This window comes from Cyprinodon variegatus, unplaced genomic scaffold (genome assembly GCF_000732505.1).
Source record: "Cyprinodon variegatus isolate N-32 unplaced genomic scaffold, C_variegatus-1.0 Scaffold181, whole genome shotgun sequence".
Classification (NCBI taxonomy): Eukaryota; Metazoa; Chordata; class Actinopteri; order Cyprinodontiformes; family Cyprinodontidae; genus Cyprinodon; species Cyprinodon variegatus.
The window spans coordinates 383,612-395,045 of record NW_015150634.1 but is presented as its reverse complement, the minus strand read 5'-3'; the positions used below and the strand labels follow the sequence as shown (position 1 = coordinate 395,045).

Here is an 11,434-nt window from a genome sequence, read left to right as displayed (position 1 = left end):
TGTCTAAGTCTAAGTATGTATGTGTATGTATGTCTGTATGTGTATATATTTATATATATATAGTTTAAGAATTTTTATTTTAATGTTTTATTCTATTTTATTAACCTAAAATCTGTAGTCCAGCGTACATTTATTCTGTATTTTTAAACACGTTTTGAAGAGTTGTAGCTGTTTTTATTTCTTTTTATATTTGTAATTTTTATTTTTAATTTCTTCTTGTGCTTTTAGGTAGACAATTATAAGATCTGTCTGGGGCCAACAGATAAAAAATAGCCTTTTGGCTAATTCTGCTGCATTTGCAGGAATGCTTATTAATGTACACTGCCCCTGTCAAGCTTTGGTTGAGATTAACATTTAATAAATTTAAAATTATTTATTGAACAACCAGCTGACAGCAGAACTATGGGTCTGAGCTGAGCTCCTATGGTGAACATAGAAGCGCTCCCGCAGATCCTTTTTGCCAGCAGCGTTAGGCTCCATAATCTTCACTCCTTTCAGGGCCAAGAAGTTTTTACAACCATGATATTATTTGGAAAACTTCATATTTGATCAAGAACAGGTATTTCTCAAACAGACTGATATTTACACCGTTTCTAATCTGCTTAGCAAGGTTTTGTACATCACTGCCCTTAATCTTCACTATAGGAAACGACTGTTTGCTGTTCTTTTCTCCTGCTCTGGAAGTTTATTTCTACAATCACTCTTATTTGAAGTTTTCCAATCCGTTTGTAAAAAGAAATTTTTCACTATACTTAACCATCTCTAGTTAATCTAAAAAACAAAACAAAACAAAACAAAAAACCTACACTCAGGGGTTTAATGTGGTTGAAACTAATTCTTTGGTTTTTTCTCAATTATTATTATTGTATTAAAAAGCATGATTTAATAAGAACAACTAAACAGTAACAAAGAAGTACCTGCGCCGATTTTTACTATAAAATCTGATTGGTTGACTAGTTTGCAGCGGTTGTGGCTAAAGATGCAACACCATGATTTTAAATGTTTGTGTGTCGCAGGGGATTAAATGTGGACAAATTTAACAGTGGGATGAAATGATATCCACAGAAAAATTAAGGTGGAGTTTCTGTATTGAAATTTAGGGGCAAAGAAACAACTTTATTAAAATCAAAACCTTTAAACAGTAGAAGTTAATCGTTTTGATTCAGCATAGTGAACTATTGGGATAAAACTGAAATATAAACGGAGAAGTATGACTTGATATCAAAATTAATTTTTTGATAAGTTGTGATTTTCAGTTCTCAACTTAAAAATTTTGATGTATCTGTTTTTTTTTTTTTTTTTTTTAGTTCTAATAGCTTAAATGGGTTTACAGTGTGTAAACCGTTTGATTAATACCTAGTGTTTTTATTTTTTACTTCCTGGGATGTTTCTCTGTTGTAGTTTTTTTTTCAATTTTAAGTGAACTTCTGCCTTAAGCTTGCTTCATATTCTTATATTTTATTTAGTAACTGTCAGCTTCATTTGTCTCCTTTTTTCAGCTGCCTCCTTCTCGTAAGATGTGCCAGAACTCTAAAGGAACTGAATCTCATCTAAAAGCTTTTTTTTTTACACTTACTTTTAACTCCAGAGAACAAAATGATTAAGGGAATACTCACATCTTTTCCTCTTTATTATATTTTTTACTGTATGGTTATAGTTTACTGCTTTTGATGATTTATGTAGTAAGTAAATAATTTAGTTGTAAATCACTCTATAAATATTCTGTTTGTTGAATTTCTCTACTGTCCAACAATTATGCCATTTGTTTTCCACCTTTTTAGTCATATATAGTTGTATATATTAAGTTATATATATTTGGATATTTTACCAGGAAAGAACCAATTGGGTAGGGATCAAATTTTCCCTTCCTGGTATCTGGCCTTTTTCCCCCTTTTTTAAAGGGGGAAAAAGGAAAGCATGGTTTCTGCAGACAGGAAAGCATGGTTTCTGTTTAAAGTTTACTGAACTGTTTTAAATTACTGAAGCTTTAATTTTAAACTTTTGAATTAGAGCGGAAGACCCAGGCGGTCCATGGAGGTACTGCATGGCGGTCGCAAACGTTTTGGTTGATTATTATATTCCCCTCTGCAATTTTTTCCACTAATTGAAATGTCTTTAAATTTGTGTAGCACCGATTCCAATACCAGTATCGGATGGGGCCCCGATCCAGCACTAAAATGGTGGTATCGGTATTGGCGAGTACCAACAAATAGGCCACTGCTACCATTTTGAAAGCCAAAAGTTTATTCAGCTATTGTCGCCAATTCCAGGTACACAATAAAAAGTTCTACTGGATTCACTTTGTAGTAGTCTTTTTTTCTGCTTCACAAAGGTAGGCAGCAGCTTGACAAAGCCATGAAGAAGGGAATTTTTTCTCTCCACTGTCGCTACAAGCATGCTTAGTGTGAGGGATTGCACTCGAGTCAATGAGTCGATACAAACAACTGGTTTTCCTTAGACAGAAAACTTTGAATCAATTTGACTGTATGATCTGGTTGAACTATTAAGTGCATTGAGATGACGTGTTGATAATTGGCTCTATAGAAATAAACTGAATTGAATTGATGGCAATCAATCATTATACATCCAAGTAGTTTGCAGTTCTTCATAAATACACACACATCAATTTCAAACAGATGGCATCAGCAAATACTGCACAGTCAGTTATCGGGTATCCGAATCGGGGCCAAAAAATGGCATCGGCGCAACTCTACTTTAAATCCACATTAACATGAATTCAACCCACTGTAGTAAACAGATAAATGGAGGCAGAAGATGTCTTTCAGGCATCAATGAAAACATTCAGCAACACACAGGAGCTCTTTCAAGCTGGGCACCGTTTCATTCACAACACCTGTCCCATCAACCAGGAATCAGAATCAGAAATACTTTAATAATCCCAGGGAGAAATTACTTTTGTTTCATTACTCCATCTGTAATAGAGTGACTGGAGGATTTTGATACAATACAATTTCATTCAATATATATAATTAGGGGGTCCCCGCTCCATCTTGTCATCAGTTTGGGAGTCCTTGGCCTGGAAAAAGTTGAAGACCCCTGAATTAGAGAAAGGAAATTCAAAAATTGTTGCATTATATTGGTAATTTGCAAACAGGAAAACATGTTAGTAACTCGGCTTAAATATAAAACTTCTGGTCTGATTTCATGTTAGACAAAAAAAAAAAAAACAACAAAAAAACTTTTCTGTTTATATTTTGTATTCAAACATCATGTTTTTAACAAGAGTTTTGTTTTAGGCGATTGGTTGTTAGATGCAAACTGCTTCCTTTAACCCAAACATTAACCCTGTAGGGACAAACGAGTTACAGATTCATTAAAAACAGTTTAAAAAAAACAGCTCAAGAGATAAAACTGCATCACTTATTGAGATCATGCACTGTGATTTAGACACAATGAGTTTTTACCCATAAGCATTACATCGATATTATTACCTGTATCACTCTAAAGTGACTCGGCTTGGTTTCAGAGAACAAATGTGCCGATAAGGGAATCCATGTGAACGACACCAATGCTAACCAAGCATTAGTGCCGGCTTCTCTTAGGGAGGTACGATAAGATATATGGGGTTTGTTTGTCTTTATGTAGATTTTCAAACGCTGGTGATAAGTGCCGGACTTCCTGGAACCAAACAATGGAATCCCATGATTTCCACATTGGTAAGGAATTTCTGTGAAACCAAATCCTTCATGGAGGCAGAACAAAACATCAAAGCAAGAAAAGCATTTCCTGATTTTTTTTAATCCAGCACCGAAGACCTAAGTCACATCTTAACACTAAGACTGTCTTTAAAAATAAAGAAAACGCACAACATGTCGTATTTAATAGTTTTATTAATCAAAAAAATTTTTCTCAGCATCTGATTTTTCTTCACATGTAGTAGGACAAGTCATAACAAGTGAGATTTGTTTGCCACACAGGTTAAAAAAAATATAAAGCAGATTTGAGAAAACAGAAAAAAAATCCCTGATTCTTATTGTGAAGAAAATGATTATTTCCATGAATGACTGGAGTAAATTATTTAAAATGCTCAGATATCTTATTATTTTAGTTTCATTTTTTTTTTTTTTTAAGATTCCAGAGCTTCTCAGGAATTTCATCTTGACCATCTGCCTTGGGTGGCCTTAGCTCTGGCCTGGGCGTTTGAAGCTCAGTGGTCGGTCTTCAGTTTGGACAGATGCATGAGGAGCATGTCCCTCCTCTCCTTCCTGCCAGAAAGATGCTGCTGGTCACTGGGAATCAGCTCACACATCTCCTGGAGACAGCAGAAGAGGAAACAGGTGAAGGATGTCAGATAGAGGGACAGGAACAGAGGCGACCATGTTTGATTCACTTATAAACCAAAGGCCCCTGAAGTTAACTGCTGGGCTTCCTGCATGGGAGGTTACAGTAGACAGAAAGCAAAAATAAACCAGCCATCGTCTTTGTAGAATATATATTCTAAACTATTTTTAGTATGCAGGTGCATTGATTTATTCACTGCAGTCACAGCAGTGAAACATGTTCATTTACAATGTGTATTGATTACAGGACTGAAACAACTAATTGCATTAATTGATTATTGAAATATTTGTCAACTAATTTAATTCAATTCAGTTTATTTCTATAGCCCCAATTCACAACACACGTCATCTCAAGGCACAGTTCAGCAGATCATATAGTCATTGATTCCAATTTTTCTATCTAAGGAAAACCAGTTGATTCATTGACTCCAATCCCTCACACTAAGCATGCTTGTAGCGACAGTGGAGAGGAAAAACTCCCTTTGAACAGGAAGAAACCTCCAGAAGAACCAGGCTTAGTGTGAACGGCCATCTGTTGAAGCTGACTGGAACTCAATTTAGTAATTGATTAATCATTAACTAGAGTCTAGAGACACTAACACATGCATTTAGCTGACAGAGAAACTCACCTACTGTAGAGCAGCAATTATACAAAAATTATTAGAAAAAAAATATTTATAAACATATTGAATTAAAGATAAAAAAAACTTTTTGCCCGTCAATCTGCTCTATCCAGAACCCCTGAGGTGGAAAAGTTTTAGTTTCATCTGGTTTAATTTAGTAAAAAAAAATCTTCTTTAAGGAGCCGTTTGCTATCTGATTATTCATTGAAAAAATAACTGACAGATTAATAGATTTGCAAAAATAATCGCTAGTTGCAGCCCTGATGGATTAGTTTAAATGAAATTGTTTTGTCAGTAAAAAAAACTACAAACAGAGACAATTTCTGTATCTTTATCCTCTTAATTTTCATGTTTTGTTTGATCACTATTAAATCTTTTTCCACCAGTCTTACTCTCCATGATCCTTGTAGGTTTTGCTCGTCACACAGATGACCTGAACAAGCATAATTGGACTGAACCACCAGCTCCTGCTGGAGAGGGGAAATTTTTCTGTTCGGTTTTTGGTTTAACTTCATTTTCATTTAAGGTTAATATGTTTTTATTTACTTTCTTTTCTCCTGTAGTGTAATCTAACAAACATAATTGTTTTGTGTGGTTTCTTGTAAACTGTTGCACTCTTTGGTTTCCCCCTTTTATGTTATAATGGTCTGATCAGCCAGTGTATATCTATCTCTATCTCTCTCTCTATATAAAATACCTTGCATAATTGGTTTGTTGGGTCATGTTTTGTTGCTGCAAACGGTTGATTAGTTTACATTTTTTCCTGAGTTAAATGATGTTTCTTTGACCTTATGGTTTGTTTTTGTAAATGTAACTTTTTTTTTTAAACTATAAAACCTATTTTTGTAAAAAGTCAGTCAAAAGTAAAAATGAATTTTTGTAAAAAAATGTCCGAAATATCCGATTCTAAACAATAAGTTAACAAATCTATTTTCTACCATAGACAGCTTGAATCAACACAATTTTGGGGCTTTTTATGGTGGGAAGAAGGTTCAACATTTTTCAAGGTATTTTAATAACTTAAACTGTTGTTTTATTGTTATCAGGGAAAAAAATATGAGTATGGTAATTAATTGTAATCTGATCTTTGAACACCTAAATGGTGGGAGGACAAATAAATCTTTTCAAATGGTTTTAATTATCACCTTTATCTTACCAAGAAACACCACAAAATGTCCTGGAAAAAAATGTTAGATCCATTCCCTAGTAAAAACAAACTTCTATTTCTGTCTTCTTTTCTACGACGGAGTATTAGGGCCAGGCTAGAGATTTTTTTTCTTCTATTTCGAGAATAAACTCGTTACATTACAAGAATATAGTTGTAAAATTACTAAAATAAAGTCGCAATGAGAATGATCATAAAATTACAAGAATGAAGTCAAAACATTACGAGAATAAAGTCATAATATTAGGGGAATAAGGTCCTAAGATTACAAAAAACAAGTTATATTTTATGACGACTCTTTCTTCCCTAAAACGAAAAGTTATACTTGCTCTGGTTTGACAAATACGGAAATCTTTTATCATCAAATTGGGCAGGATGTCAAAGTGGAATCAGGTTGCTGATTGGTGGAGCTGGTCGGCCATCATAAGCTGGTTGGAGCCATTTGTCATTTGGAGGTCATTTGTCTTGATCTCTAAGGGTGCGTTCACACAAACGAGATCCGAGTGTCAAAAACTCTTAAAAACTTAAATGGGACGCTGGGTCAAACGCTGGTCAAGTTTCTTCGACACTCTGGTTGTTTATCTGCTCTGTTCTAGTTCTGTAGCTTAGAGAGCAGCTTGGCTTTATTCACTTTGAGTTGGAAAAACAATTTGAACACGTTTTTAAGAGAGAAAGTCCACATCCAAACATCATCTGTGCAGTCAGTTCATCAGGATTATGATCCTACTAAAATATGCAGTTTTGTTTGGAGCACCAGACCTCCAGCGTACCACTAGCCAACAGAGCTGGAAATCCCTACTGAAAAGCTCTCTCCAGCTGCCAGCTTGTGGGGAATTTACAGCTACAATTGAATATAAAGAGTCTTTAAGGTTTGTGGTAGAACCTGCAAGTACCAGCAAATACAACAGAATATTTTTTGTGGGCATGTTTTAACATTTTCAGTTAATTTGGGTGTTTAATAACTTTTTTACCAAAGTTTTTATAAAAATATTTTAGTGCAGCAATAATGACCAGAGCTCGCTCTCTGTTCCCTCTACGAAACAGTCCATTCTCCCAGCTCTTTGTTTTAAATCCTTGGCGTTGAACCTCTTTATATTTATAAATATGCAGGCAATAACTCCTTGCATGCAGTGTCTTTCTGCCCAAACAGTTTAGATTTCTGAACTCCAGCATCAAACGTTATAACACCAGAAAGCTTGGATGCACCGCTACTGATGCTCGGACATGCTGCTGGACTTTTTGACGCCGCTCCCCTAACAGACTTTGAACGTGAATCAGATGCATTGAGGCCCAAAACGTGTTTGTGTGAACACACCATTAGATTCCGATGATGAAATATTGCCAGGCTTTGGAAATCTCAGAGCTTAGGTTTGGATTTACCCACTGATCTCTATTGATTCACCCGATAGGTGATAGCCCGAAAAAAGTGAGGCCACCAGCCACCATATTGGTAATCTCCATTCCCAAGGAGACGTGCCATAAATATGCCTATGTGTGTAGCATTTGGTTGCAAAAACAAGCAATTTGCCGGCTGTAGGAAGACATTTCACAGGTAATTTCACAGTCGGTGGATGTACTAACCAAGAATATCCATATATACACGAATGTATCCTATGGTATAGTATGTAGCGTAACATTAGTCTGGCTATTTCGGACTGACTCCAAGATATTAATTGAGTTAGGCATTGACATTGTGTCTAACCTTAGAAAATAGAAAGTAGAGAAAATAAAGAGTAATTAACTGTTAAATGTCAATGTAGTAATACTTTATGAAGTGGATGACGCTGTCGTTTTTGTAGTGTTTGTTGTATTTCTCATGTGAAAAGTCATGTGCTGAAATATATGTGCTGAAGCTCTGTGGAGTTAATAAATTGGTTCATAAATTTCGCTGTATCATAAATCTGTCAGATTTAAAGGCTAATGCACAGACACAGCATAAAAGTATATGGCATCATGCAATAGGAAAATACTATGGCATTAATAGACATGTACTTCTGCTTCTTGAAATTATATGTGATATGTAATTAACACCACAATGTCATCAATACATGTATATTACAAGTACACTATCAATTTAGCACTTTTGGCACAACTGGATTATTGTGCTCCATTTACACATTCATTTTGTTGTGATGCACTTGTATAATATGTTATATTGAATGATTTATAGACTTCATTGACTTCATAATGACTATGCAAAGTGATGTGCCTATTTTTTTTATCATAACTTAGAGTAATTTACTTATGCTATGAAACAGCATGTGTGTCCAAGTGATTATTTATCTTTATTTTAAAAGTCTTAAGCCCCCCTGAAAATAAAACATCATCGTTGTTCTATGCTGTTGCGCACATATTGTGTACATTGTGACCGGTCTAACTAGGGAGTACCAATATGGCGGCCGGTGGCTTCACTCTACCCCGTACTACCAACGGGCTATAAGCAATCTAGTGAATAAATACCTATCAGCAGATTTACTCAACAATGCTAAGTAGACTAGTTGCTAACATAAGATACAGTTTAATAGTTTTGAGTCATCAGTTTGTCCCTGGTTTAAAATATCAACATAACAATGATTTTAAGTTACTATATGATGATGCCTTTATTTGTTTATTTAGGCATCACATAATCATGGCAGAAAGGAGGACAGGATGCAAAACTATGCAAAGCCAGAGAATAAAACACAAACTAGTATAATCAGAAGTCTAAAATGGAAGCAGATTGCAGGTCTTTTTTAGAACATTTGTAATATATAGCCCTAATACAGGCATGCCCTAAGTCGGTCCTGAAGGGCCGCTGTCCTGCAGGTTTTAGAGGTTTCTATGCTTCAGCACACTGGAAAAAAATCGAAATCTAGATCAGTAATTTTTTCTTAAAATAAGTGCATTTGTTCTTGGATTGAGGAGGTAAAAGAGACATTTTGCCAATGGATCAAGAAAATGTACACTTAAAATAAGAAAACACGATTGCATTGTCTTATTTCAAGAGCATATTATCTAATTCCATTGGCAAACTATCTCTTTTACCTACTCAAATTAAGTGTAAATACACTTAATGTAAGAAATATTTTGTAAATGAAATTAAAAAATGAAACTTTAAAAACTTCTTAATCAAACTAAGGTTTTAAGAGTAACTTGTCAGTTTTCTAACATTTAATTTTTTGTTAAATATATCTATAAATCATATATAAAATCATGTAATATAACATATTATACAAATCTATCACAACATAATGAATGTGTAAATGGAGCACAATAATACAGGTGTGCCAAAAGTGCTAAATTGATGATGTACATGTAATATACATATTTTGACGACATTGTGGTGTTAATTACATATAATTTCAAGATGTTAAATCAAGACTGAAATAGTATATGTCTATTAATGCTGTAGTATTTTCCTATTGCATGATGCCATGTACTTTTATGTCTGTGCAATGTTTTCATATATTTTTTATGTTTATTTTTTCCAATTTTAGTTTTTAGACTGAGTTCAATGAAGTGGATTCTTTTATCTTATATCACATTTACTTTACATCTGGGGCCTGCAGCAAAGAAGCATTTTTACTGGTCTGCCTGCATAGACATTAGCAACAACATTTTATCAGTCAATATGGCAGTAGCTGTTTTTTGTAGTGGGCTTAAGGTGAAGAGAATGTGATCTGTAAACCACAAGGTCTGTAATAAATTAGCAAAATTAAAGTTTGAAAAAATTTTTTTTGAAAGACACTTTATCAAAACCTTTTGATTTTGTGGGGAATTTTTCCTGGATTGTATTTTTTGTACAAATGTCCCTTTAAAAAACGAGTTCTTCACTTGTAACAATGATGAAACAAAATGTTTGCTAAAATGTGCCTACAATCACACAGGACGTGTTTTCCAAAGTAATCTGTAATATTGTTACTATTTTCTAGAAACTCTACTAGTCCCCACACTCCCACTGTGTCCCCTCAAACAGGACATATAGTTTGTCCTGATCATCACCAAACAAGAGCAACTGCTTGTCTCCTGCATAAGTAGTTCAAATGATCACTGCTCCAGGGCAGCCACAGCGACCTTCTGTGACCAACTGTAAAAAACAGCCCGTAAAAAAAACATGTGACTGGAAAATGTGTAAGCAGGAACTCCTGACTTTCAACCATCAACAAGATTAACCAGGAAGATCAGCCATCAGTTAATATAAGAGAAAAGCACAAGTAATTATTAATTTTGACATTAAGAAGCAAACACTGGTATTATTTTAAACTCAGGTTTCTGTTAATGAGCTAATATGTCTTAGCTAGACCTCAAGTTACCTTGATGATGGCCTTGGCTGGCTCCCCGAAGAAGTCGGGTACCGGCCCGAAGGAATTCAGGACCCTGGTTATCCCCTCCCCGTATCGTCTCATGTAGTCTTCCAAACCTGTAAGAGGGGGCAGTGCTGGGAATGAGGAGCAGATCAAGGGCCAGAGGACTTTCACATGTATTATATTAATAGATTTAACACAGACATGGCGCTCAGGACAGCAGGGTGTCAGCAGCTCGCTGCAGGTTAACATAGAGACACTGGCTTTGGCGTTTCATGGTTCGGACTATGTTTGCTATATAGAGTCTGATGCTAAAGAATTCACAACTTGTGATTGCTTTGTGTTTTTTTTTTTATAGTTTGCTAAAGTTACAAGTAATTGAGACAAAATGAAAAATGTGGCCTGTGTTGGTGTTCCACCCTCTATGCACTGTTAACCCTTTGCCCTAATTGCCTTAATGAATATGTACAGGGATGAGTTTAATTTATTCTCAGGGTGAATCCAGCTGTTCTGTGAAGGCCTCAGCCGTTAAGGTAAAAAAAAAAAAAAAAACAACCATTAGACAATGAACAGAGCATGACAGAGACCAAGGAGACCAGCTTCTGCTACAACTCAAGAGATCATCAGCTCAGGAGCCCAAACTGCAAAAATTTAAATCTGTCTTTTTTTCTTGAAAAAGTGTATTTTCCCTTGATGTGAGGAAGTAAGACCTTTTGCCAACTGATTAAGATTTTTGTTTTAGACATGAAAAAAATACACAATTTGAGTGCATAATATCTACTGTTACTACCTTATTTTAAGGCAGGGACGGATATAGGAAATATGGGGCCCTAGGCAAAGCTGAGATGCATTTATTATAAGCGTTCTGATGGCATTTTGGCGAAAGATTTTTGATCAAAAACATAATTAATGTGCACAAATATGGAATTGTTGTATTAACCACACATGTTAACAGAGTTTTATGGGGCCCCTGGGAACTTGGGGCATTGGGCAACTGCCTAGTATTGCCTAATGGTAAAGACAGAGGCTGAATGATCCATCAAGCAGGAGAACAACCATAAA

At 35.1% G+C, this 11,434-nt stretch overlaps 1 protein-coding gene across 1 annotated transcript in view; it reads right to left on the bottom strand.

Moving 5' to 3' along the window:
* Positions 1 to 3,852: 3,852 nt before the first annotated feature.
* cryl1 (crystallin lambda 1) overlaps positions 3,853 to 11,434 on the bottom strand; it is a 34,505-nt gene continuing 26,923 nt past the window's right edge. Inside the window, exons 6-7 of the mRNA XM_015378895.1 lie at positions 10,382 to 10,488; positions 3,853 to 4,273 (exon numbers count right to left, since the gene is read on the bottom strand). Of these exons, the coding sequence (XP_015234381.1) occupies positions 4,169 to 4,273; positions 10,382 to 10,488 (212 nt within the window). The 3' untranslated portion in view covers positions 3,853 to 4,168. The remainder of the gene's footprint in view (positions 4,274 to 10,381; positions 10,489 to 11,434) is intronic.